This window comes from Petromyzon marinus, chromosome 63 (genome assembly GCF_048934315.1).
Source record: "Petromyzon marinus isolate PM22_M1 ecotype Great Lakes invasive population chromosome 63, UKy_Petmar_22M1.pri1.0, whole genome shotgun sequence".
NCBI classification, from domain to species: domain Eukaryota; kingdom Metazoa; phylum Chordata; class Hyperoartia; order Petromyzontiformes; family Petromyzontidae; genus Petromyzon; species Petromyzon marinus.
This window is the reverse complement of record NC_133729.1, coordinates 9209671-9236878: the sequence shown is the minus strand read 5'-3', so window position 1 is coordinate 9236878 and position 27208 is coordinate 9209671. Positions and strand designations below refer to the sequence as shown.

The 27208-nt window shown below is 52.4% G+C and overlaps 1 protein-coding gene across 1 annotated transcript; it reads right to left on the bottom strand.

Annotated features, from left to right (window-relative positions):
• Positions 1 to 407: 407 nt before the first annotated feature.
• LOC116956005 (72 kDa type IV collagenase-like) lies at positions 408 to 27208 on the bottom strand. The gene is made up of 14 exons (XM_032977392.2): positions 26746 to 27208; positions 24655 to 24905; positions 21823 to 22061; positions 21103 to 21254; positions 19579 to 19704; positions 18039 to 18212; positions 16480 to 16653; positions 13559 to 13732; positions 12357 to 12512; positions 12048 to 12189; positions 10681 to 10817; positions 9266 to 9425; positions 7837 to 7940; positions 408 to 4756 (listed from the first exon to the last, which is right to left on the bottom strand). Exons 2-14 carry the CDS (start codon positions 24817 to 24819, stop codon positions 4653 to 4655), a joined length of 2007 nt encoding a protein of 668 aa, XP_032833283.2. The 5' UTR covers positions 24820 to 24905; positions 26746 to 27208; the 3' UTR covers positions 408 to 4652.

The window sequence follows — 27208 nt, the reverse complement described above, 5'->3', positions numbered from 1 at the left end:
TGTCTCCTCGACGGGAATGACACTATGTAACACGATTTTTTTTGTCCCTGGGTACTAAGTGTTATTTTCTAATTGCTTATGCCTCAAAAGTATAGAAGATGGCTATTATTATTATTATTCCCCACTAACTTTGCTTTTGTGACCAGGACTTCATTTTGAGCGAATGACACAAATTCGCACCACGTGTTCTCATTGAAAATAGGTAAATGTCTAAATCTCAATGTCCTGGTCACAAAAGCAAAGTTAGTAGGGAATAATAATAGTTATAGCCATTTTCTGTACTTTTGAGGCATAAACAATTAGGAAATGACACTTACTACCCAGGGACAAGAACAAATTTGTTACACAGTGAATTATTTGGTGGGTGAAAGAGAGACGGAAACGAGAAGACGGAACGGGAGGGACAATTTAAAGAGGAAACCAACCAAGTTTATTTGTTTCGGGGCCACGTCGTTGAGAATAACAAAAAGGTGCCGACGGTTGGGCCCGGTTCACAGCGTAACTAGCGTGGTGAAGTATGGTCACCAGTAGTGTAACTAGCGTGGTGAAGTATGGTCACCAGTAGTGTAACTAGAGTGGTGAAGTATGGTCAACAGTAGTGTAACTAGCGTGGTGAAGTATGGTCACCTGTAGTGTAACTAGCGTGGTGAAGTATGGTCACCTGTAGTGTAACTAGCGTGGTGAAGTATGGTCACCTGTAGTGTAACTAGCGTGGTGAAGTATGGTCACTTGTAGTGTAACTAGCGTGGTGAAGTATGGTCACCTGTAGTGTAACTAGCGTGGTGAAGTATGGTCACCTGTAGTGTAACTAGCGTGGTGAAGTATGGTCACCTGTAGTGTAACTAGCGTGGTGAAGTATGGTCACCTGTAGTGTAACTAGCGTGGTGAAGTATGGTCACCAGCAGTGTAACTAGCGTGGTGAAGTATGGTCACCTGTAGTGTAACTAGCGTGGTGAAGTATGGTCACCTGTAGTGTAACTAGCGTGGTGAAGTATGGTCACCAGTAGTGTTACTAGCGTGGTGAAGTATGGTCACCAGTAGTGTAACTAGCGTGGTGAAGTATGGTTACCAGTAGTGTAACTAGCGTGGTGAAGTATGGTCACCTGTAGTGTAACTAGCGTGGTGAAGTATGGTCACCAGTAGTGTAACTAGCGTGGTGAAGTATGGTCACCAGTAGTGTAACTAGCGTGGTGAAGTATGGTCACCTGTAGTGTAACTAGCGTGGTGAAGTATGGTCACCAGTAGTGTAACTAGCGTGGTGAAGTATGGTCACCAGTAGTGTAACTAGCGTGGTGATGTATGGTCACCAGTAGTGTAACTAGCGTGGTGAAGTATGGTAACCAGTAGTGTAACTAGCGTGATTAAGTATGGTCACCTGTAGTGTAACTAGCGTGGTGAAGTATGGTCACCAGTAGTGTAACTAGCGTGGTGAAGTATGGTCACCAGTAGTGTAACTAGCGTGATTAAGTATGGTCACCAGTAGTGTAACTAGCGTGGTGAAGTATGGTCACCTGTAGTGTAACTAGCGTGGTGAAGTATGGTCACCGGTAGTGTAACTAGCGTGGTAAAGTATGGTCACCAGTAGTGTAACTAGCGTGGTGAAGTATGGTCACCAGTAGTGTAACTAGCGTGGTGAAGTATGGTCACCAGTAGTGTAACTAGCGTGGTGAAGTATGGTCACCAGTAGTGTAACTAGCGTGGTGATGTATGGTCACCAGTAGTGTAACTAGCGTGGTGAAGTATGGTAACCAGTAGTGTAACTAGCGTGATTAAGTATGGTCACCTGTAGTGTAACTAGCGTGGTGAAGTATGGTCACCAGTAGTGTAACTAGCGTGGTGAAGTATGGTCACCAGTAGTGTAACTAGCGTGATTAAGTATGGTCACCAGTAGTGTAACTAGCGTGGTGAAGTATGGTCACCTGTAGTGTAACTAGCGTGGTGAAGTATGGTCACCGGTAGTGTAACTAGCGTGGTAAAGTATGGTCACCAGTAGTGTAACTAGCGTGGTGAAGTATGGTCACCAGTAGTGTAACTAGCGTGGTGAAGTATGGTCACCAGTAGTGTAACTAGCGTGGTGAAGTATGGTCACCGGTCGTGTAACTGCCGTGGTGAAGTATGGTCAACAGTAGCGTAACGAGCGTGGTGGGCAGGCAGGGGGTGCCTTGCCCCCCCCCCCCCCTGGTGGCCACAGCTACGAGTTGGGGGGCCCCTCTTGACAACCACCATGATGACGTTTGTTTTCAACAACAGCAGTGGAAAAGAACAACAACAACACTCCATGTAATTATTTTAAAAGGCAAGAGGAGCCGCGATTTAGCCTGGATGCGACTATGCGACACAAATCCAATATTGGGGGGCCCCACGTGACCGATTGCTGCACCCCGTGAGCTGATAATGTTACTGCGCCACGGAGTTGTGTGTACGTTGAACTTCTTTCGCGCCGTACACAGCCGACCGTGCTAATCGGAGGTGCGGGAAATTAACTTGAGAAGCCCTGGATACACGAAGAAAAACTTTAAAAGGTGACCTGGCCTACGACCAAAGCCACTCGGAATGCGCCCCCATCTCATCAGATCTCAGCCGCAGAATAAAGTTGCCGGGGATTTGCCCGATTGAAAATCAGCCACGTTCATGAAAGGGTTGCCCAAAGATTGAAGACAAAAAACCAGCGCAAAAAAAAGACTTTTACAAACATGCCAACGCAAATTAGCCATTCTCGGTTTTCGGTCTGCTTCCGAAGCCAAAAACACGTTGTTAAAGCGTTGCGTCATCCATAATTTTTGCCTAATTTGCTTTTGGAGTTTTATTTCGTCCCATGGGTTTGGAATCTGCCAGATTACTTCCCCGATTGCACGCTTGCTGACTCCTAATTGCTGCGGGCCGTTGTATAAACACTTTGCCGTTTGCCAATGGCTATAATCGTTTGTTTGTTTTCTTGAGATTGAGAAGATGAATAAAACAAAATGCGCGCAATTTTAATATCAACACAAGTAATTGAGCAAATCGGCGATCTTTTGGCAGCATACTGACTGCCGAGATTCGACCAATTTTGAGCCATTGACCAAACATGATAATTGGTGCGTAATTGCAACCTGGTGCGTCTCACGTACGACTTTTCCACTGCGCAACCGAGCCGTGCCAAGCCAGCCCCGCACGTATCAGGAGACGCCAGGTTGTTTTTCCACTGCAAATCCTGAACCCGTGCTTCCGACTTCGCAATCAATGAACGATTTGAGCCGCGTGCAGACGAGGCAGCGGCGCTTCGTGCTCGCAGTGCACGCCGACTTGACGTCACATGAATGGAGGCTATTAGGAAGCCACTGGCTCTATGCACTTTTAAATGGAGATTGAAAACTCGTTTCTTGAAAACTGCTTGTTTGTGTTTAGTTTGTTGTCCTCCCCCCGCACCTCCAATGAGCACGGTTGGCTACGTATGGTGCGAAAGAACGTACATACAACGCGTCATTAGGCCCCGCCCCTGGCCCTGCTTGCAACCTGAGCCAAATTTCCAATAGGCCTTGTGAGGCCAATGTATCACGGGTTGCGTCAGGCTCGGCTCGGTAAACAGCACCGAGAGGGCCCTCAAGCTGGCTCGGCTGGGACGCAGCAGTGGAAAAATAAGTACCGAAGAAACTCTGCATGTACGCCAGTGTTCTTCACTCATTTTCAGTGGAGGGGGGCACTTTCGCCGATTAGACATCGTCAGTGTTGAGGGTTGTCACACGTTTGAAACAATTGGGGGTTTGACAGCAGCACGACGATGATGATGGGGGTGGTGTTTTCACTCCTTGTGTATTGTCGGGGACCGCACTAAAGGCCACCAGGGGCCGCCAGTGGCTCGCGGGGCCTTGCAATGAAGAACCCCGGCTTACGGTGACACCCTTGGAAAAATCTCGACAGGCCGTTTATAAACTCGACTCGCGTTAGCGGAAGGACACCGGGCGCCACGGTGGCGAGATGTTAACGACCTCCCCTGGTAGGTAGGAGGTCGTGGGTTCGATCCTGACCCTGACGCCTGCTGCTGTATATGTGGAGTCTGCGTCTCTCTCTCCCTGTGGTCACGTGGATATTTCTCCGGGTCCTCCGGTTTTCCCCCTCTACGTTGAGAATCAACATCACCACGCGTTTAGAGTATTTGGCTGCTATAAATTTCCACACGATAAGCCCCTTCGTTGAGCTATCATTTGTGGTGGCCAGGTCGCTTCTGAAAAAGAGCCACATAGCTCAGTGGGCCTTACCTGGTAATAGAAACAATCGTTGAGTTTACTCCAGGAAACTATTTGCATTTTGCATAGCGTTCTCTGATGGGCCTACTACTCTTCCAAGTTGGCCAGACGTCTTGGGATAGACCAGGGGTGGACAACCTTTCAAAGAAGAAGTGCCACATGTTTTTGTCTTTATCATTGACAAAAATAGTTCGAGAGCCGCATCACACACAGAGCTGGTAAAATAAAAATAAAGTTTCGTTGAGTTTTCTAAATTCAGCATCTCTGAGCGGTGGTTGTCGTTTGCCCGTCAATTAGTGAACCCTGCCCTTTTTACACACATTTCGGGGGATAATCATTTTCCGGCTTGGGTCACCAAAAGAATACCCCCTCGCCCTGTCCCTCATACACAGGGGCACAGGGTGGTGTGGGACGCAGGCGCCCAGGTCAAGTGATGCAGCCAAGCCAATCGGAGTTGAAGAAGCCCTGGTGCGTCAGTGTCCGCCCGTTGTACTGCCAGATGCGATGACCTTTGATGAAATATGCCAGACCTAGAGCAGCAGAACACAAACACGCACAAAGACAAATATCCCCCGTGTAGCCTGTTACAGACTGTTGGGGCAAGTGCTGTTAGCGAGCAGCACCTATGAAGGCCGGCACAGCACACGAGGGGGTGGGTGGCCATCACAACGCCCACCTGCCTTTGTTTCGCCAGTGCTGGTATTAAAGCCGGGTTGACCTAGGCGAGGCCCATAACCAGTTCAGATATTCGCCGCTGTTATTGGTCGTTAGCGGGAATCGAACTCGGGTCACCAGGATCGTAGTGCAGGGCGCGAGCCACAATACTACCGCTCCTCTAAGACAAATACAGAGATGCCCCATATAGCCTTTAGCAGACTGTTGGGGCAAGTGCTGTTAGCTATGAAGGCCCGTACGGCACACGAGGGCGTGGGTGGCCAACACCACGCGCGGCCGCATGTGCATCCTCGGTGCTGATGTTTACACACCGCACCAGGCACTCATTTGAAGCTGAGTCAACCTAGGGGAGGCCCAGAACCGGTTCACACCCTGGTGTTGGCCGTGAGCGGGAATCGAACTCAGGTAGCCGGTTTCTTCACGCAGCGCATCCTAACCACTCCACTACCCACACAGCCATTCATATTCTCACATCATTTTACAATGGGAGCGGCCGCGGTGCAATGTTTAGCAAATTAAAATTGCAAGCCAGAGGTCGTCGATTCGATTCCGTCTTCCGGCGCAGAATGAATGGGTTCACCGTGTGGTGGGGTCAAGTGTGCGTACTCCCACCTCTTCAAACACACACCACCCTCTGGAGGGCAGAGCAGACATAACCCTCGAGAGGAGTGCTTCTTAACCTTTACTGCAGCCTTGCACCCCTTTGGTTCTCAATCGTAAACAAATTGTTTTATTTAATTGTTTCCCTTCTACGTGACTTTACCGAAAGAACCAAAAAATATAAATTGTACAACGTCAATACATACACGGAGTTTGATGAAACAAAGTAGGTGTTTCTTGCGTGCCCCGTGCTAAATATGTGTTATCAACGATTCACCTTCTAAACTAATCTGGCCATGTCTCGCACCCCGAGAAAGGGCATCTGGCACCCCCAGGGGCTGGGTGAACCCCAGATTAAGAACACCTGATATAGAGGGTAGATCAAACACCGCACACCCCCGTAGAGCAGCAGTTCCCAACCGTTGAGTGTGCGGACCCCTTTTAAACCCCCACACATGTCGCTGACCACCACGCGCTACCACTGCTGCTGCTGCTGCTGTTACCACTGCTGCTGCTACCACTGCTGCTGCTGCTGCTGTTACCACTGCTGCTGCTACCACTGCTGCTGCTGCTACCACTGCTGCTGCTGCTACCACTGCTGCTGCTGCTGCTACCACTGCTGCTGCTGTTACCACTGCTGCTGCTGCTGTTACCACTGCTGCTGCTGCTGTTACCACTGCTGCTGCTGCTACCACTGCTGCTGCTGCTGTTACCACTGCTGCTGTTACCACTGCTGCTGCTGCTACCACTGCTGCTGCTGCTGTTACCACTGCTGCTGCTGCTGCTACCACTGCTGCTGCTGCTACCACTGCTGCTGCTGCTACCACTGCTGCTGCTGCTGCTACCACTGCTGCTGCTGTTACCACTGCTGCTGCTGCTGTTACCACTGCTGCTGCTGCTGTTACCACTGCTGCTGCTGCTACCACTGCTGCTGCTGCTGTTACCACTGCTGCTGCTGCTGTTACCACTGCTGCTGCTGCTACCACTGCTGCTGCTGCTGTTACCACTGCTGCTGCTGCTACCACTGCTGCTGCTGCTGTTACCACTGCTGCTGCTGCTGTTACCACTGCTGCTGCTGCTACCACTGCTGCTGCTGCTACCACTGCTGCTGCTGCTACCACTGCTGCTGCTACCACTGCTGCTGCTACCACTGCTGCTGCAAACCACTGCTGCTGCTGCTACCACTGCTGCTGCTACCACTGCTGCTGCTGCTACCACTGCTGCTGCTACCACTGCTGCTGCTGCTACCACTGCTGCTGCTGCTACTACTGTTGCTGCTGCTGCTACCACTGCTGCTGCTGCTACCACTGCTGCTGCTACCACTGCTGCTGCTGCTACCACTGCTGCTGCTGCTACTACTGTTGCTGCTGCTGCTACCACTGCTGCTGCTGCTACCACTGCTGCTGCTACTACTGTTGCTGCTGCTACCACTGCTGCTCCTGCTACCACTGCTGCTGCTGCTGCTACTACTGTTGCTGCTGCTGCTGCTACCACTGCTGCTGCTGCTACCACTGCTGCTACCACTGATACCACTGCTGCTGCTACCACTGCTGCTGCTGCTACCACTGCTGCTGCTGCTGCTACCACTGCTGCTGCTATTACTGTTGCTGCTGCTACCACTGCTGCTACCACTGCTGCTACCACTGCTGCTGCTATTACTGTTGCTGCTGCTACCACTGCTGCTGCTGCTACCACTGCTGCTACCACTGCTGCTACCACTGCTACCACTGCTGCTGCTACCACTGCTGCTACCACTGCTGCTGCTACCACTGCTGCTGCTGCTGCTCGTAGTGATTTGAAATTGGACATTTCCTCGGCTGGGATGCGATTTTTATTTTCAGCGGACCCCCCCCACCGCCCGGAGTAGCCTCACGAATCGCCCGGGGACCACCGGTTGGGGACCGCTGGTCCGAGAGTTGACCTCGAATGAAGGCAGTGGTGTGATCAAGCAGTTACAGGGCTGCACCTTTACCTTTTGCATGTGTGCGTGTTTCCATCTGTACAGCGGTCGAGTGTTACCACCCTTGGCGCTCGTGAGTTTTCTCCAGGTGCTCTGGTTTACCCCGCACGTGCGTAAACACGTTCGTTCGTTTACGAAATATTTAAGTGAGGGGCTGCAGAGCATGGGCAATGGTTTGGTGCCAGTTCTGGCCGCATTCGCCACTTGTCTGCGATTTCCCCCACACCTCCGACTCGTCCTGAGAGAGTGAGACTCAAACCAGCACGCGTTGCAAATTTCCCTGCGTGTCTTTTGTCACGCACGGCAGGAAACGATTATCACGGCTGGGCTGCCTGCGGCGCGAATTGAGTTGGGTATGCGTGCACGCAAACCTACCGTCCCGCTCGAAAGCGGCGTCTATCGAAGCCGGGAGGCCGGCGAACGTTGCCCGGATCCTGCGCGGCGATCCGGGCTGCATCGTCTTCATCTCAGAATCGTACCTGCACAAACCGCCCGAGCGCAGAGACGAATCTGGCCAAGCTCGAAAAGCCATTTAGTTCACGACTCGGCGCTTTGATGCAGCTCCCTGTTAACATGATAACAACACGGAACGCGGGTCTGTCTCAGCGCTAAAGAATGTGTAACGCCGAGTCTCGCCAGACTACGGCGATATTCCAAAATTACCTACCCACCCAATCACCCGCCGAATCACCCACCCATCCAATCACCCACCCACCCAATCATTTTTTTAGACTTATTTTTGTATTTATTTTGTTGTCCTTCCCCGCACCTTCAATTAGCACGGTTGGCTACGTACGGTGCTAAAAAAAGTTCAACATACCTAAGTACTTACAACATACATACAACGCGCAAGATATCTGAACGGGTCCTGGGCTCACTCCTCACCGTGTGGTGAAATATGGTCAAACAAACCCCCTTGACTAATCCGGCAAGGGGAGGCCTTCGTCCAGGTGGGGTTCGTAGATTTCAAACAACTCCCAGAAATGCACAGACCATCAACAGTCCCTGAAGAACTGCATCGTTTGTCATCCTTGTCTTCGGTCACCGTCAAATACATTTGAGCAAACGTGACCGTCTGACAGGCGTACTGGAACATCTGTGAAAACGAGATTTATAGCTCATTGGATTCCTCCGGTATGACCAAATATTCAGATTCTGATAATGCACGAAGGCCGAGTGCTCTGGACAACTAACTAAACACAACAAGCAGTTCTAAAGAAGTCAGTTTGTCAATCTAGATGATGATGACGATTTAAAAGTGCATTGCTCCAAGTGGCTTCCTAATATCGGAAGGAAGAGCATTCCAGACGGCCGCAGAAGCGCATCTGAAAGTGCCGTGCGATGATTCGGTGGCAGCCTTTGTTCAATGGGGAGGATGACCGGAGTTCACGTGATGGTGGTTTATGTTCCATGATGAGAGACGCTGGGCGAAAAGTGAGATATACGTCTCACAGGGAAGGGTGACGTCTCACAGGGAAGGGTGACGTCTCACAGGGAAGGGTGACGTCTCACAGGGAAGGGTGACGTCTGACGGGGAAGGGTGACGCCTCACAGGGAAGGGTGACGTCTGACGGGGAAGGGTGACGTCTGACGGGGAAGGGTGACATCTGACGGGGAAGGGTGACGTCTGACAGGGAAGGGTGACGTCTGACAAGGAAGGGTGACGTCTGACGGGGAAGGGTGACGTCTGACGGGGAAGGGTGACGTCTGACGGGGAAGGGTGACGTCTGACGGGGAAGGGTGACGTCTGACGGTGAAGGGTGACGTCTGACGGGGAAGGGTGACGTCTGACGGTGAAGCAGACCTCCACAGCAGGTGGCCCGAGAAGACGAGGTGGCTCTGCCAGCGGCGGCTGTAGAAGGCGGCGTCGATGTGAGCGGGGCCCTCCGCTCCGTCCGCCCCCGGCAGAGGCCTCGGAGCGGCCTCCACGAGGCGGCCTCCGGAGAACCTCCAGATCAGCGAGCCTGGCGCCGACCGTCACGCGCCGTGGCTGGGTTAGTACTCTTTGGTTCTATTCGGTAAAGTCACGTAGGTAAAAAATAATGTATGGATCCTTGCAGTCACGAAAGCTTTAAATCTAGAATTAGCTGGGTTAGATTCTTGAACGCGCTGATTATTTATCTTCTTTTAAAGACGCTACGTGGGAAAAGCATTGAGCGCATCACTATGTGAGTTTATGGGTCTCTATGTGAGTCTACGGGTCTTAAGGTGAGTCTATCGGTTTCATTGTGAGTCTATGGGTCTCTATGTGAGTCTATGAGTCTCTATGTGAGTCTACGGGTCTCAAGGTAAGTCTATGGGTCTCATTGTGAGTTTATAGGTCCCTATATGAGTCTATGAGTCTCTATGTGAGTCTACGGGTCTCAAGGTGAGTCTATGGGTCTCATTGTGACTTTATGGGTCTCTATGTGAGTTTACGAGTCTCAAGGTGAGTCTAAGGGTCTCATTGTGAGTTTATGGATCTCATTGTGAGTCTATGGGTCTCTATGTGAGTCTATGAGTCTCTATGCGAGTCTACGGGTCTCAATGTGCGTCTATGCGTCTCTTTGTGAGTCTATGGGTCTCTGTGAGTCTATGGGTCTCTATATGAGTATGGGTGTCTATGGGTCTCTGTGTGATTCTATAGGTTTCTATGTTTCTGTGAATATCACGGATCTCTTAAGTCTGCGGGTTTCTGTGTGAGTTTGCGGGTCTGTGTCTATGTGTCTCTGTATGAGTCAGTGCTTCTCGACGCGAGTCAAAATATATTTACGTGAGAAAAGCACTGATGATGAAGCTATTACTATTCATCTTGATTTGAAGCTTTCGTGACTGCAGGAATCCATACTCTTTGGTTATTTCGGTAAAGTCGCGTAGGTAGAAAACGACGGGCTGCTGTAGGTGGAGTAAATATTAATGAATGCATTGATTAACCATGAATATTTTAGTATTAAGTGTTTATAATGTTGTTAGTATCTTTATAGATTGATATGCATTGTTTACATATTATAATGTGCGTTTTTTGGGCGAAAAGGGTAACTTTCGACGTTTTTGGAACGAATTAAGCCTTTGACGTCTATTTCCTATACTCGCTTACCGACCGGATCACTTCACGACCGGTTTCGTGGAACCAATGACCATGGTTGAGAGAGGGGGGGCTCTGTCGTAATAATAATAATAACAACAGCACTGCCTAGGGACACAACGAAGTGAACAATGCCTGGGGTGACGCTGGCGAACCTGCGTAGAGGGTCACGTCGTCAGGCCCAGGGCCCCCGCTGGCCGCCTGCACCGCGGGGGGTGCCCCTGGCCACCGCCGCGCGATGGGGAACGGCCCCCTGGGGACTCCCCCGGGGCCCACGAGCTCCCAGCAGAGGCTGGCGACGGTGGGGGACACGCGGGGAGGGGTGGGAGGGCCCGTCAGCACCGAGGTGTCTTCAGGGAGGTGCGTGAAGGTGCGACGTGCGGGCGCATGCGTCCCCTTGAACATTATAATACCCACTTTCAAATCATCTCCATTGAAAAGCCATTTCTTTAAAACAGTTCTTTTTGTGTGTGTGTTGAGTTTGTTGCCCTTCCCCCGCACACCTCCGGGGAGCACGGTTGGGAGCACAGAGCACGGTTGGGAGCACGGTTGGGAGCACGGAGCACGGTTGGGAGCACGGTTGGGAGCACGGAGCACGGTTGGGAGCACGGTTGGGAGCACGGTTGGGAGCACGGTTGGGAGCACGGTTGGAAGCACGGTTGGGAGCACGGTTGGCTCCGAACGGGAACGAAAGAAGTTCGGCGCCCGTACGTAAAGTGCCGATGGCAACGCTTCGCACCGGGCACTCGTGTTCAGGTTGCGAAGGCCCAGGGGGGAAACCCGGCACCGGTTCAGATGTCCGTCATTGATGTTGGCCGCGAGTGGGAATCGAACTCGGGTCGCCGGGTTCATGGCAAAGTGAGCCAAGTGCTACGCTACCGCTCCCTCACACATTAATTTGCGCGTGTGTACAAGCGCGCGCGCGCCTATACACACACACACACGCGCGTATACACACACACACACACGTGGGCTTATAAACACACACACACACGTGCGTATACACACACACACGTGCGCCTACACACACACACGTGCGGCGAGATCACTCGGAATGGGGCCGATCTTATCAGAGCTAGGAAGCTAAGCGGTGTGATCCTGAACAGGGTGCGAACCTGAACAGGCTGTGAACCTGAACAAGTTCACACCTGCCCAGCGTGAACCTGAACAGGATGTGAATTGAGGATCACGAATCCACACCTGGACCTGCTTGACCAGTCAATTTATTTCCCGAGTTACAAAGAGAGCAAACCGCTATGTTGAGGGATCGTTAATTCATAGCGGGAGTCGTTGCAAACTCTGCATAATATGCTCGTCCCAGCAAGCCGCTAGATTTGGCGCGACAACGTAAGGTGCTTTGACACAATGAGGCACGAAGCTCGCGACCCATTCAAATCCTTATGTCATAAAGTAGTCGTCGTGGGAAACCCGAAAACCGCTGCTAAGTTCACAAAACCGGTGACAAGGGGGAAAGTTGGCGGGGGAGTGGGGAGGGGAGTGGTGGGGAGAGCTCGACCCTCACCCGCCCTTGAAGACGATCGTCGTCTCTCCGCGCTGGACCGCGGCCCCGACGGCCACGGCGTCGTCGCACAAGCCGGGCCCCTCGGGGCCCTTGCGCCGGGCCCTCGCGTCGTCCGTGGCGGAGTCTCCGACCCGCGGCTCCCCTGTCCGCACGGCGAGAGCGGACCGGATCGTCGGTCTCGTTCATCCGTTTGGTTTTATTTTGTCTCGATCAGTCGAGATAAGCACGGTGGGGGGGATGGGCGCCAAAGTTTAATATCCGGGTGGCGGTGACCTTTGTGACCTTGGTGACCTTTGCGACCTCTCTTACCGTAAAGGTCACGGACGGCGCTCTCGTCGGCGGGGCTGAGCTGGAAGTTGCGGCGGTACGAGAGGACGGGGAAGGTGGCGGCTCCGGGCTCCTCCGAGTGGCTCAGCCCCAGCGCGTCGCCCACGGCGTGCACCAGCGCCAGGAAGAGGCTGAGGCCTGGCGGCGCCATCGCGGCGGACGACATCGAGGGGGCCCGGCGGGCGTTAAGGACGCGCCGAAGTCGCCTACCGAACGCCGATCCCCACGCCCGCGGCACGCACGCACGCTAGCCCGACGTCGGACCTACCGATGGATGTTGTTTATTTCGATTTAAAGCTTTCGTGACTGCAATGATTCATCTTCTTTGGTTCTTTCGGTAAAGTCACGTAGAATGAGAATAAAATAATAAATTGATAAAATAAAATAACACAATAATATTCAATGTATTATTTTATTCTCATTCTACGTGACTTTACCGAAAGAACCAAAGAAGATGTTGTTTATGTTATTTAGATTGTTTGGCTGATATAAATGTCCGCCTGATAAGCCACTTCGTTGAGCTATCATCCGTGGCCAGGTCGCTTCCTTAAAACAAGCTAATAGCGCAGTGATCCTTACCTGGTAAATATTTTTTTCGTGATTTGTTTACCGTTCCTAGACTTTGCACTCCTATCGTGTTTTTGTATTGTGTTTGTAGTTGTAACATTCTGACCTCGTGCCCCTACTGGATATCTGTGAAAAAGAGGTTCAAAGTTCAGTGGGCTTTACCTGGTTAGACAACAATAGTTTAGTTGAACACGTAGGCTTTCGCGAAAAATATCATCCATGCCAATTTGGCATGTTCTGTTTACGTGCCAACCCTTACTAGTTGACTGTGTCGGGTGGTGGCGGGTTTTAACGACACATTTATATATTTATGCGATCTAACCCAAAAATCTCTATTATGAACAATAGTTTAGTTTAAAACAAAATAGATTAGTTTACTTTTTAGTTTAAAAATAGTTTAGTTTAAACACGCTACTGTTGGGCCGCGTCGCCCTTCCAAATAAAATACGTCGGACATCTGTGAAAAGAGAGGCTCAGAGCTCACCAGATTCCTCCGGCGTAAGTAAATATTCTGATGGTGAACGACCTTCGAAGGACGTCGCCGTTGCTCTCGGCGTCGTCGCGTCTTCAGAATGTTTTACCTCCCTCTGCCCCCCAGAAAGAACGGAGAGCAATACCGGCGGCGGGGCAGAGGCCCCACTTTCGGTGGGCGTCGTAGCTGTCCGTGGTGGCGCACCACAGCTGCCCATCGGCGCGACCCTCCGCCGTGCACGTCTCGTAGCTCCGCCCCAGGAATCGGAAGGGGAAGACGCACGGAGCGCCGTCCGCATTGCCCCCCACCGTCGTCAGGGCTAGGCGGTGGGAAGAGGGGGGGGCAGACGCCGCACGTAAAACCTATTCATGTTTTTATTGAACATCTGTGGGAAAAAAAGATTCGTAGTTCATCGGATTTCTCCGGGATAAATAAGGATTCTGAATAACGCATGAGTGCCAAGAGCTCTTTGCAAACGTGACCGAGTGTTGTGTGAAAAGAATTGGGGGTTTTTTTTTCTGCCTGCGCTGTTTGCTTTCTGAAACGATGAATTTGATTAAAAGAAAATAATCCAATTTGCGCTCTGTCCTGTGGACTGATGATGGGCCGTTAACACACGGTCTGTGCATATGTACGCACGTTGAACTTCTTTCGCACCGTACGTAGCTAACTGTGCTAATCGGAGGTGCAGAGGAAGGACAACCAATGCAAAAAGCAGTCTATCGGTAGTGTTGAGTCTATGGGCAGTGTTGAGTCTATGTGCAGTGTTGAGTCTATGGGTAGTGTTAGTCTATGGGTAGTGTTGAGTCTATGGGTAGTGTTAGTCTATGGACAGTGTTAGTGTATGGGCAGTGTTAGTCTATGGGTAGTGTTGAGTCTATGGGTAGTGTTGAGTCTATGGGTAGTGTTGAGTCTATGGGTAGTGTTAGTCTATGGTGCAGTGTTGAGTCTATGGTGCAGCGTTAGTCTATGGTGCAGTGTTGAGTCTATGGTGCAGTGTTAAGTCTATGGTGCAGTGTTGAGTCTATGGTGCAGTGTTGAGTCTATGGTGCAGTGTTGAGTCTATGGGTAGTGTTGAGTCTATGGGCAGTGTTAGTCTATGGGTAGTGTTAGTCTATGGTGCAGTGTTGAGTCTATGGTGCAGTGTTGAGTCTATGGGTAGTGTTGAGTCTATGGGCAGTGTTAGTCGATGGGTAGTGTTAGTCTATGGTGCAGTGTTGAGTCTATGGTGCAGTGTTGAGTCTATGGTGCAGTGTTGAGTCTATGGTTAGTGTTGAGTCTATGGTGCAGTGTTGAGTCTATGGTTAGTGTTGAGTCTATGGGCAGTCGGTAGTGTTGAGTCTATGGGCAGTGTTGAGTCTATGTGCAGTGTTGAGTCTATGGGTAGTGTTAGTCTATGGGTAGTGTTGAGTCTATGGGTAGTGTTAGTCTATGGACAGTGTTAGTGTATGGGCAGTGTTAGTCTATGGGTAGTGTTGAGTCTATGGGTAGTGTTGAGTCTATGGGTAGTGTTGAGTCTATGGGTAGTGTTAGTCTATGGTGCAGTGTTGAGTCTATGGTGCAGCGTTAGTCTATGGTGCAGTGTTGAGTCTATGGTGCAGTGTTGAGTCTATGGTGCAGTGTTGAGTCTATGGGTAGTGTTGAGTCTATGGGCAGTGTTAGACTATGGGTAGTGTTAGTCTATGGTGCAGTGTTGAGTCTATGGTGCAGTGTTGAGTCTATGGTGCAGTGTTGAGTCTATGGTGCAGTGTTGAGTCTATGGGTAGTGTTAGTCTATGGTGCAGTGTTGAGTCTATGGTGCAGTGTTAGTCTATGGTGCAGTGTTGAGTCTATGGTGCAGTGTTGGGTCTATGGTGCAGTGTTGAGTCTATGGTGCAGTGTTGAGTCTATGGGTAGTGTTGAGTCTATGGTGCAGTGTTGAGTCTATGGTGCAGTGTTGAGTCTATGGGCAGTGTTGAGTCTATGGGCAGTGTTGAGTCTATGGGCAGTGTTGAGTCTATGGGCAGTGTTGAGTCTATGGTGCAGAGTTGAGTCTTTCGTGCAGTGTTAAGTCTATGGTGCAGTGTTGAGTTTATGTGCAGTGTTGAGTCTATGGCGCAGTGCTGAGTATGTGGGCAGTGTTGAGTCTATGGGCAGTGTTGAGTCTATTGTGCAGTGTTAAGTCTATGGTGCAGCATTGAGTCTATTGTGCAGTGTTGAGTCTATGGTGCAGTGTTAAGTCTATGGTGCAGTGTTGAGTCTATGGGCAGTGTTGAGTCTATGGTGCAGTGTTGAGTCTATGGTGCAGTGTTGAGTCTATGGTGCAGTGTTGAGTCTATGGTGCAGTGTTAAATCAATGGGCAGTGTTGAGTCTATGGTGCAGTGTTGAGTCTATGGTGCAGTGTTGAGTCTATGGTGCAGTGTTGAGTCTATGGTGCAGTGTTGAGTCTATGGTGCAGAGTTGAGTCTTTGGTGCAGTGTTAAGTCTATGGTGCAGTGTTGAGTCTATGTGCAGTGTTGAGTCTATGGTGCAGTGCTGAGTATGTGGGCAGTGTTGAGTCTATGGGCAGTGTTGAGTCTATTGTGCAGTGTTAAGTCTATGGTGCAGCATTGAGTCTATTGTGCAGTGTTGAGTCTATGGTGCAGTGTTAAGTCTATGGTGCAGTGTTGAGTCTATGGGAAGTGTTGAGTCTATGGTGCAGTGTTGAGTCTATGGTGCAGTGTTGAGTCTATGGTGCAGTGTTGAGTCTATGGTGCAGTGTTAAATCAATGGGCAGTGTTGAGTCTATGGTGCAGTGTTGAGTCTATGGTGCAGTGTTGAGTCTATGGTGCAGTGTTGAGTCTATGGTGCAGTGTTGAGTCTATGGTGCAGTGTTGAGTCTATGGTGCAGTGTTGAGTCTATGGTGCAGTGTTAAATCAATGGGCAGTGTTGAGTCTATGGTGCAGTGTTGAGTCTATGGTGCAGTGTTGAGTCCATGGTGCAGTGTTGAGTCTATGGGCAGTGTTGAGTCTATGTGCAGTGTTGAATCAATGAATTTCTTTCACACCGTACGTAGCCACCCACGCTAATCCGGAGGTGCTCTTACCAGAGGGCGGGCAGAACCCGTACTTGTGGTCGGCGTCGTAGTTGGCAGTGGTGGCACACCACCGCTCAGCGTCGTCGCGGCCAGCCGAGGTGCAGGCGCTGTACTCGCGCCCGCCGTACACGAAGGGGAAGACGCACGGAGCTCCTTCTCCGTTACCATCCACGGTGAACACCTCTGGGGGGCGATGGAGACGGCAGGGTTAGGGTCAGCCCAGCTGAGTGTGGGGGGCACCGCGGTGGTTAGGAGATGTTAGTTACCTCGCTTGGTATGCAAGAGGTCGTGGCTCCGATCCTGACCCTGACGATGCCTGCTCTATATTTAAGAGTTTCCGTGTCTCTCTCTCTCTCCCCATGGTCGCGTGGATTCTTCTCTGGGTTCTCCGGATTTTTACTCCACAAGTGGAGTTAGCAGCACTCGTTTAGAGTATTCGGCTGCTAGAAATTTCCATTCATAAGCCACGACGTTGAACTATCATTTGTGGCCAGGTCACTTCTGAAAACGAGCTACACAGCTCAGTGGGCCAAACCTGGTAACAATAAATCATAATGTGTGTCTATGTTGTGTGTCTTTCTCTCTGTGTGTTTCTGTTGTGTGTCTTTCTCTCTGTGTGTCTCTGTGTTGTCTCTCTCTGCTTGTGTGTCTGTCTGTGTTTTGTCTCTCTCTCAAATTTAGTTCTACCTGATGACGATTGCTTGTGTTGCAATTGAAACGTCGTATTCTATTATTATTTTATTTTATTTAGAAAGAACCAAAGAGTAATCCAATTTATAACGCACGCAAATTTGCGGACGTAACGGCCGCAACTCAGAGGCGCGGAGCCAAGCTCAGAGTCACTCGAAAGTGTGGTTCTAGAGGTGAGTCTTTAAGTGTCTCTTGAAGGAGACGATTGAGGCGATGCTGTGAATGTGCAGAGGGATGGCGTTCCAGACTGTTGGGGCAGCAACCGAGAAGCGGCGCATAGAAGTTTTACTTTTAGACAGGATCCTGAACGTCCAGGATCCTGTTTATATCGCATGAACGTAAATGTGTCGTTAATCCACCACCACCCAACACGGCCAATTAGTCAGCTTTGCCACGTGAACACAACGTACCAATTAGCTATTGCTTCGGCACAATCGGTGTGACGGCGAGGAAACCCACGATATTTACAATTGAGAAATAATATCGGTCGCAAAATCCTACATGTTAAATTGTAGGTCTGTTCACCCCTCACCTGGTACACAGCGCAGCCGCGTCGGTACGGCTTATTGCGACGGGTGACGCGCAAAGTGGATCGCGCCACTGGCTGCAATGGACTCGTGTGTTGTTAACGAAAAGCTTTCATTAAAAAAATGTGTACATACGTATGTGTGGTGAACGTCTTTCGCAACGTACATAGCCAACCGTGCTAATCGTAGGCCCTGGGTGGGCGGACAAGAAAACCTAAACTATCCTTGATGGGGAAGCGAGGTCCCCGTCCGGGGGACGCGGCATTAACCAGGACGCACCGCGGCATTAACTGGGGCGTCCTCCGCGATTCTAACCGCGAACCTCTGCAGCGAACGGGGCGGGCGGCTCACCCTCGTGAGGACAGAAGCCGAAGCGGCGGTCACGGTCGTAGTCGTCGGTGGCCGAGCACCAGGGCAGGCCGTCGTCGCGGCCTGACGCGGTGCAGGTGTGGAAGAGGCGGCCCCCGAACGCGAACGGGAAGATGCAGAAGTCCCCGCGCGCTGTCCCGAACCGCGTCTTCACCACTACGGTCACACGCACACACGCGTACGCTCGCACACGCGCACGCTCGCACACGCACACACGCGTACGCTCGCACACGCACACACGCGTACGCTCGCACACGCGCACACGCGCACGCTCGCACACGCACACACGCGCACGCTCGCACACGCGCACACGCTCGCACACGCACACACGCGAACGCTCGCACACGCACACACGCGTACGCTCGCACACGCACACAAGCGTACGCTCGCACACGCACACACGCGCACGCTCGCACACGCGCACACGCTCGCACACGCACACAAGCGTATGCTCGCACACGCACACACGCGTACGCTCGCACACGCACACAAGCGTACGCTCGCACCAGCGTACGCCCATACACACGCGTACACTCGCACGCTCGTACGCTCGCACACACGTTCACTGCACACGCGCGCACTCGTACGCTCGCACACTTCTACACTCGCACACACTCGCACACTTCTACACTCACTCGCACATTCTATCTTAATCTGTGGGACCTATGTTAGTTGATGTATCCTATGTGGACTATAAATAATCTGTTCATGGGTTCTACGTTAATCTGTGGATTTTATGTTAGCAGGGTTTTAGTTCAACTGGGTCTGCCTGAGTCAAGCAAACAATATCGATTACACGACTCGTGCAAATTAAGTTGATCGAACACTTATTGATTATTGTACGTGAAGGTGTAGAGCGTCACGTGATAATTTGACCCGTTTAGGGTGGGGGGGGGGGGAGGAATAAAACGGCCTACCCGGACATCGCGTTTACATATAGTGCGTAAACATTTCGTTCGGTTACATTCCACCCCCCACGCCAACTCCTCTCTCCCCCTTCCCTGGTTGACCCACCACTTGTAGGGTCAGTGAACCCGGGTAACTTCAATCGGTTGGACCGAGCATATTGTGCACACGCGGAATGTATCCCCTCTGTGGCTTGATGCGGTGGCTAAGAGATGTTAACTACCTCTCCTGGTGTGCAGGAGGTCGTGGGTTCAATCCCGACCCTGACGCCTGCTGCTGCTGTATATTTAGAGTTTGTGGTCTCTCTCTCCCCGTGGTCGCGTTGATTTTTCTCCGGGTCCTCCGGTTTTCCCCCTCCACATTTTCCATCGACATCACGCGTTTAGAGTCTTTGGCTGCTATAGATGTCCACGTGATGATGATGATGATGAGCCACTTCGTTGAGCCATCATTTGTAATAACCAATTCGCTCCTGAAAAAGATCTACACAGCTCAGTGGGCCTTACGTTTTAAAATAAATAAATAAAAAGTTTAGTTTAGTTTAACATGCTGGGCCCCAGCGAACGTTGCGGGTGAGCACGGCCCTGAGTCCCCGGGCGTAACCGGCAAACCGAACCTCGGCTCTCGCCGAACGTCCAGAACTCGTCGTCGTCCACGTGGATGTGCACGCCGCCGCGCGAGTCGCCCCCCAAGTGCGACACCACGCCGCCGGGGCCGTCAAACGGCCGCCCGTCCCCGTGGTCTGTTGCAGAGCAACGCGCGGTCACCGCCAGCGGGACACGGAGCAGCCTTTCGCCAACAATATCATTCATAATCAGGTTTATCGGGTTAGGTCGCGTGAGTGTAAATGTGTCGTAACCCTCCACCACCCGACACAGCCAGTGAAGTTTGTCACGTAAACAATGCGCCAAACAGCTACCACTTCAGCCCACCGGTGTGTTGGAGAGTAAATCCACAACATTAAAAATGTTTCTCTGCTAATTACATCCAGCATCTTCGGGCGATTTTCCAGAATAGTGAAGCAATCCACCTGCTTCCGGTCTTAAATAGAGCAGGACGACGTCATCACTGAACCCATCAGGTTAACCTTATTGTCTCGCTCTGTCTCTCTCTGTCTCTCTCGCTCTCTCTGTCTCTCGCTCTCTCTGTCTCTCGCTCTCTCTGTCTCTCGTTCTCTCTGTCTCTCGCTCTCTCTGTCTCTCGCTCTCTCTGTCTCTCGCTCTCTCTGTCTCTCGCTCTCTCTGTCTCTCGCTCTCTCTGTCTCTCGCTCTCTCTGTCTCTCGCTCTCTCTGTCTCTCGCTCTCTCTCGCTCTCTCTGTCTCTCGCTCTCTCTGTCTCTCGCTCTCTGTCTCTCGCTCTCTCTGTCTCTCGCTCTCTCTGTCTCTCGCTCTCTCTGTCTCTCGCTCTCTCTGTCTCTCGCTCTCTCTGTCTCTCGCTCTCTCTGTCTCTCGCTCTCTCTGTCTCTCGCTCTCTCTGTCTCTCGCTCTCTGTCTCTCGCTCTCTCTCTCGCTCTCTCTCTCGCTCTCTCTGTCTCTCGCTCTCGCTCTCTGTCTCTCGCTCTCTCTGTCTCTCGCTCTCTCTGTCTCTCGCTCTCTCTGTCTCTCGCTCTCTCTCTCTCTCGCTCTCTCTGTCTCTCTCCATCTCTGTCTCTCGCCCGCCCTCTCTCTCTCTCGCCCGCCCGCCTGCGCGTCTCACGATTTCCAACTGGGGTTGAAAATCTGCGTCCCCGTTGAGCCTCCCAGGAACATGGGCTGGCGTCTTCCCTCTCGCGGTCCACGTCAAAAACGAAGCCATCATCGGGCGCAATTGCCCAATGATGCTGGATGCCATTACCGCCGAGACGTCATACTCGAATTGTCACGTGCCGTGCGGCGTCTCATCGTACGGCCTGCGACGTAACGTTGACGCCAATTGCACACTTGCCATGGGGAAACTTTTTGGAAAGCATTACAAAATTCCGTGCGTGTGCGTGATTTTTCCTCCTTTAAACAAATATCTCCTGTGGGTTTAATTTGATTGCGCAATTGAATAAAGAAAAATATTAAAAAGCAAAAGCACCATTAAGAAACATTCCTGGCCAAAACCACATCGTGACCCCAACCCTTTGCGCTCCAACCCGTGACCCCCCGTGCCCTCTGACCCTTGGTGTGGAAGCTGATGGAGATGTCCGGCCGCTGGCCGTTGGGCGCCGGACTGAATCGGAGAAGCGACGCGGACGACCAGACCGCCATGGCACGCGCCACCATGCCCTCCACGACGGCCCGCTCCAGGTCGCCCGTCTCGCCAACCACCCTGCCCGCAACACGGCCGAATAAATAATTAGTCTTTATACTTGTTACATTTTACCTTTACCAGGTAAGGCCCAACTGAGCTATGTAGCTCTTTTTCAGAAGCGAACTGGCCATCACAAATGATAACTCAACGAGGTGGCTTATCATCATCATCATCATCATGTGGACGTTTATAGCAGCGAAATACTCTGAGAACGAGTGATGGTGATTTTAAACGTGAAGGGAAAAATAGGAGGGATCCGGAGAAAAATCCATGCGACCACGGGGAGAGAGACACGCAGGCTCCAAATATATAGGATCGAACCCACGACGTCCTGTATACCAGGCGAGGAAGTTAACATATCCTAGCCACTGTGGTGATGATGAGAGAGAGACATACAAATTCCAAATATACATCAGGTGTCAGGGTCTGGATCGAACCCACGACCTCCTGTATATCAGGCGAGGTAGTTAACACCTCCCAACCTACCGCCACACGGTCGACGGAAGGGCAGCGGCGTTCCGGCTGAGCCTCCCAGAAACGTGGCCCAGACGCGCCACGGCGTGGCTCCCCCTGCCCCGACTCTCACCTGTAGGTGAGGTCGGTGCGAAGCCACACGCGCTCGATCCCCGGCGGCGAAGCCGCCTCGTCCACCTCCCCGCAGCGCGGCAGCGCCATCGCGTCGAGCGTGGCGCGGTCCAGGGCGGCCCCGGCGCTCGCCGCGACGCCCAGCCGCCGCCGCATCCTCCGCAGGGCGTCGGCGAAGCGGCGGCCCTCCTGCGCTCCTCCCTCGTCGCTGCCGTAGTAGCCGAAGTCGCGGAGGTAACGCTGTGGCGCGTCGCGGGGAGAGGGGGGCAACCGACGGTCGTGGGTCGTCGTCGTCACTGCGATCGGTGTTAAGTCAGCGTCTGATGTGTTGCTCAAATTAAAACGGGACAAAATAATTGGACTCGAATCTAATTTTGAATCGAGTCACCACACGACGCGACATCGCGACCATTCGGAAAATTGTTGGGGGTTGCTGCTGGCCGTGAGGGTTGGGGTAGGGGGTGTACTGCAGTGTTCATTACTGAACATCTATGAACAAGAGCTTTATAGCTCATCTGATTCCTCCAGTATAAATAAATACTTTTATTCTGAATTAAGTCAGAATTATTTTCTCAAGTCGTAGTCTCAGTCGATAGCAACCTGTGGAATTTTAGTCTTCAACTGTGGATTTCACTTCGTGTTTCGCTTCGTCTCGTCGGCTAAAGCAGTCAGAATGGAGTAGGTCCTTCATTATTCAAGGCCGCTCAAATGTATTGATGTTAGCCGGCAAATTAACTCAGGTTCCTGGGTTCATGGTACAAGTGCTCTTACAACGCTGACAAAACCCACCGCTCGCTTTTTTTTCCATACAGCTGCTCATGTAGATGCAGAGCAACAGCTACAATGCCACATTCAGGTGGTGCAAGCCCAGATAACCGCGTTATGAGCAGCGGAGTGCATCGTCGCTGTGATGTCTCCTTCGTGTTTGTGGATCGGGCATTGTGTCGCTATACGTTGTACAGTGTGTTCTGGATGACCACAGTCGCACACTACTGGAGAGTTTTCCATTTGTGCATCAGGTATCCACATCTACTGCCACGGTTTGTGCAGCGGATGTGGTTAAGGGTGGGCCATGAGCATCGTGCAAGATCAGACCCCAGGGATCTTCTAAAATCCATGTTGTTAGTAAGTAAGTTCTAATTAGACGCAGTCTTTAAAATCCCCATTGACGGGAGCCCATCTCTTGGCTGATAAACCTCGCGTGACTGCCAACAAAGGCACAGATGGGAGGAGACGTTGCATAGTTCGCATTCTTGTCAAGGCCAAAGGACTCCAAAAGCTGTGGCTGCACCAACTGTGCACACGGCTCTTTGTCCACGTGTCCGCCTGGCCATAAACTCTCACGTTTTCAAAGTTGTTGTTTCTGTTTCACCAGGTGAGGACTCAAAGTTGATGGTTCTGTTTAACCAGCTAAGAACTCAAAGAGACCGGGATGAGTCCCATTTGCAAGACTGGCCTGCGTTATGTATAAATACGGCCTTGAAAGGGAAATATATATGTATATAAAACAGGCGACGTTTCAGGCAATGTCCTTTCTACATTGCCCGGCAGCGTTTAGAGTATATTTACACGTGATGAGCCACTTCGGTGAGCTATCATTTGTGATAGCCAGGTCGATTATGAAAAAAAGCTATCTAGCTCAGCGGGGCCTTACCTGGTAAAATACAAAGTATAGTTTAGTTAGTTTGCAATTATTATTATTAGGTCTTCCAAGCTTCTTCCACCGTTTCAATCCAGATCAATGTTAATTTGTTGCATGCTAAATCTCCATGTGTCCAGTTATGCAGCTAGATTTAGTGGCAACTTCCCGTCGCCACTTATAAGAGAGTTGTTGTGGGGTAGACAGTAGCCCAGCCAGCAGCCAGCTGGGAAACTCGACTCATGTATTATTTTTATGATTGGTATGAAGAGCAAACACAATAGTAGTCTTGCTTGTGGAGACGACGTATCATCCCAGACCTGCCTACCGTGCTGTTGTGAATCTCACAATGGGGGGCAGGGCCCCTTTTTGTGCTACCTATGGCCAGCTCAGGCCGTCATACCGTGAGTCGTCATACAGTGAGTCGTCATACCGTGAGTCGTCATACCGCGGCCACCTGACGGCCTATGTCCATATTACTGCAGGGTGTCATACCGTAGATAATAATACCGCAGGGGGTCATACTGTGGGTCGTCATACCATGGGGCGTCATACCGTGGGGCGTCATACCATGATGCGCCATACCAGGGAACGTCATACCATTGGTCATCATATCATTGGTCATGTCACAATTTGTCATGCCTTGGACGGTCATACCGTGGGGCGTCATACCACGAGGCGTCATATCATGAGACATCATACCATTGATCATGCCACAGTTTGTCATGCCGTGGACGGTCATACCGTGGGGCTTCATACCACGACGCGTCATACCATTGGTCCTCATACCATTGGTCATGTCACAGTTTGTCATGCCTTGGACGGTCATACCGTGGGGCGTCATACCACGAGGCGTCATATCATGAGGCATCATACCATTGGTCATGCCACAGTTTGTCATGCCGTGGACGGTCATACCGTGGGGCGTCATACCACGAGGCGTCATATCATGAGGCATCATACCATTAGTCATGTCACAGTTTGTCATGCCGTGGACCGTCATGCCACGAGGCGTCATACCACGAGGCGTCATATCATGAGGCATCATACCATTAGTCATGTCACAGTTTGTCATGCCGTGGACCGTCATGCCACGAGGCGTCATACCACGAGGCGTCATATCATGAGGCATCATACCATTGGTCATGTCACAGTTTGTCATGGCGTGGACCGTCATGCCACGAGGCGTCATACCGTGGCCAGCTGCAGGTCCGTGGGCCGGCTGGGCTCTTCCTCGCCTTCAAAGGCGATGAAGGGCACGGGCGCGCATCGAGCCAACTCTGGCAGCAGCAGCAGCAGCAGCGGAGGCAGCAGCAGCCGCAGCCGTAGCGACGACGGCGGCGGCAGCGGCAGCGGCATGATCAAGCGTGGGGAACTCCACGTGGAGCAGACAGCACCGTCCTGTCACCGCTGGCCCCGACTCAGTGGAAACGACAAAACAAATCCTGGCAGCACACAGACAGAGAGAGAGGAGACAACAAGAAGTGTCTGCCGGAGGTGTCACGCAAGTGCCGGAATGTGCCGTAAACAACGCAAGCCCAGAGTGGCCTTCACAACCATCACATCAGAGGCCGCAGTGGCTGGGATGACTGTGGGTGAGGGTGGCTGTGGGTGAGGGTGACTGGGAGTGATGGTGGCTGTGGGTGAGGGTGACTGTGGGTGAGGGTGGCTGTGGGTGAGGGTGACTGCTAGTGAGGGTGACTGTGGGTGAGGGTGGCTACTGGTGAGGATGGCTGCGGGTGAGGGTGACTATGGTGAGGGTGACTGTGGTGAGAGTGGCTGTGGGTGAGGGTGACTGCTGGTGAGGGTGACTGTGAGTGAGGGTGGCTGTGGGTGAGGGTGACTGTGGGTGAGGGTGACTGTGGGTGAGGGTGGCTACTGGTGAGGATGGCTGCGGGTGAGGGTGGCTGTGGTGAGGATGACTGTGGGTGAGGATGACTGTGGTGAGGATGACTGTGGTGAGGATGACTGTGGGTGAGGGTGACTGTGGTGAGGATGACTGTGGGTGAGAGTGACCTGGGTGAGGGTGACTGCGGGTGAGGGTGACTGTGGTGAGGATGACTGTGGTGAGGATGACTGGGGGTGAGGGTGGCTGTGGGTGACTGTGGTGAGGGTGACTGCGGGTGAGGGTGACTGTGGTGAGGGTGACTGTGGTGAGGATGATTGTGGTGAGGATGACTGGGGGTGAGAGTGACTGTGGGTGAGGGTGACTGTGGTGAGGATGACTGTGGGTGAGGGTGGCTGTGGGTGAGGGTGACTGTGGTGAGGGTGACTGCGGGTGAGGGTGACTGTGGTGAGGGTGACTGTGGTGAGGATGACTGTGGTGAGGGTGACTGTGGGTGAGGGTGACTGTGGTGAGGGTGACTGTGGGTGAGGATGGCTGCGGGTGAGGGTGACTGTGGGAGAGAGTGGCTGCTGGTGAGGGTGACTGTGGTGAGGGTGACTGTGGGTGAGGGTGACTGTGGTGAGGGTGACTGTGGGTGAGGGTGACTGTGGTGAGGGTGACTGCGGGTGAGGGTGACTGTGGTGAGGGTGACTGTGGTGAGGATGACTGTGGTGAGGGTGACTGTGGGTGAGGGTGACTGTGGTGAGGGTGACTGTGGGTGAGGGTGGCTGCTGGTGAGGGTGACTGTGGGAGAGAGTGGCTGCTGGTGAGGGTGACTGTGGGTGAGGGTGGCTGCTGGTGAGGGTGACTGTGGGTGAGGGTGACTGTGGGTGAGGGTGACTGTGGTGAGGGTGACTGTGGGTGAGGGTGACTGTGGTGAGGGTGACTGTGGTGAGAGTGACTGTGGTGAGGGTGACTGTGGTGACTGTGGTGAGGGTGACTGTGGTGAGGGTGACTGTGGTGAGGGTGACTGTGGTGAGGGTGACTGTGGTGACTGTGGTGAGGGTGACTGTGGTGAGGGTGACTGTGGTGAGGGTGACTGTGGTGAGGGTGACTGTGGGTTAGAGTGACTGTGGTGAGGATGACTGTGGTGAGGGTGACTGCTGGTGAGGGTGACTGTGGTGAGGATGACTGTGGGTGAGGATGACTGTGGGTGAGGATGACTGTGGTGAGGGTGACTGTGGTGAGGGTGACTGTGGGTGAGGGTGACTGTGGTGAGGGTGACTGTGGTGAGGGTGACTGTGGTGAGGGTGACTGTGGTGACTGTGGTGAGGGTGACTGTGGTGAGGGTGACTGTGGTGAGGGTGACTGTGGTGAAGGTGACTGTGGGTTAGAGTGACTGTGGTGAGGATGGCTGCGGGTGAGGGTGACTGTGGTGAGCCACGTGATGAGCTCCTCACCGTCACGTCGGCATCGCTCCTCACCGCCCGTGGCTGGCGCCGTGCGAGTCGCTCTGCCCCCGGCTGTTGCTGGCAGGGGGTTGTGGACGGCGAGCGGCCGCTGTCGGCTCCGTCCCGTGCGAGGAGGCTTCTGGGGAAGGGATTCTGGGGAAGGGCTTCTGGGGAAGGGATTCTGGGGAAGGGCTTCTGGGGAAGGGATTCTGGGGAAGGGCTTCTGGGGAAGGGCTTCTGGGGAAGGGCTTCTGGGGAAGGGCTTCTGGGGAACGGCTGCGTGAGACGCCGACTCTGCATTCGCCTGGCACGGCGCGGCTGAGCGTTACCACGTGGGCGTCACATGCCGTGATGTCTCCCTCTGTGACCCCGCGTCACGTGCAATGTTGGACGGTCACGGCTAAGCGTGTTTATATTTTTTTCATCAACCGCACGATGTCTCCGAGCCCTTTTGTGTGTTTTGCCGCGAGCT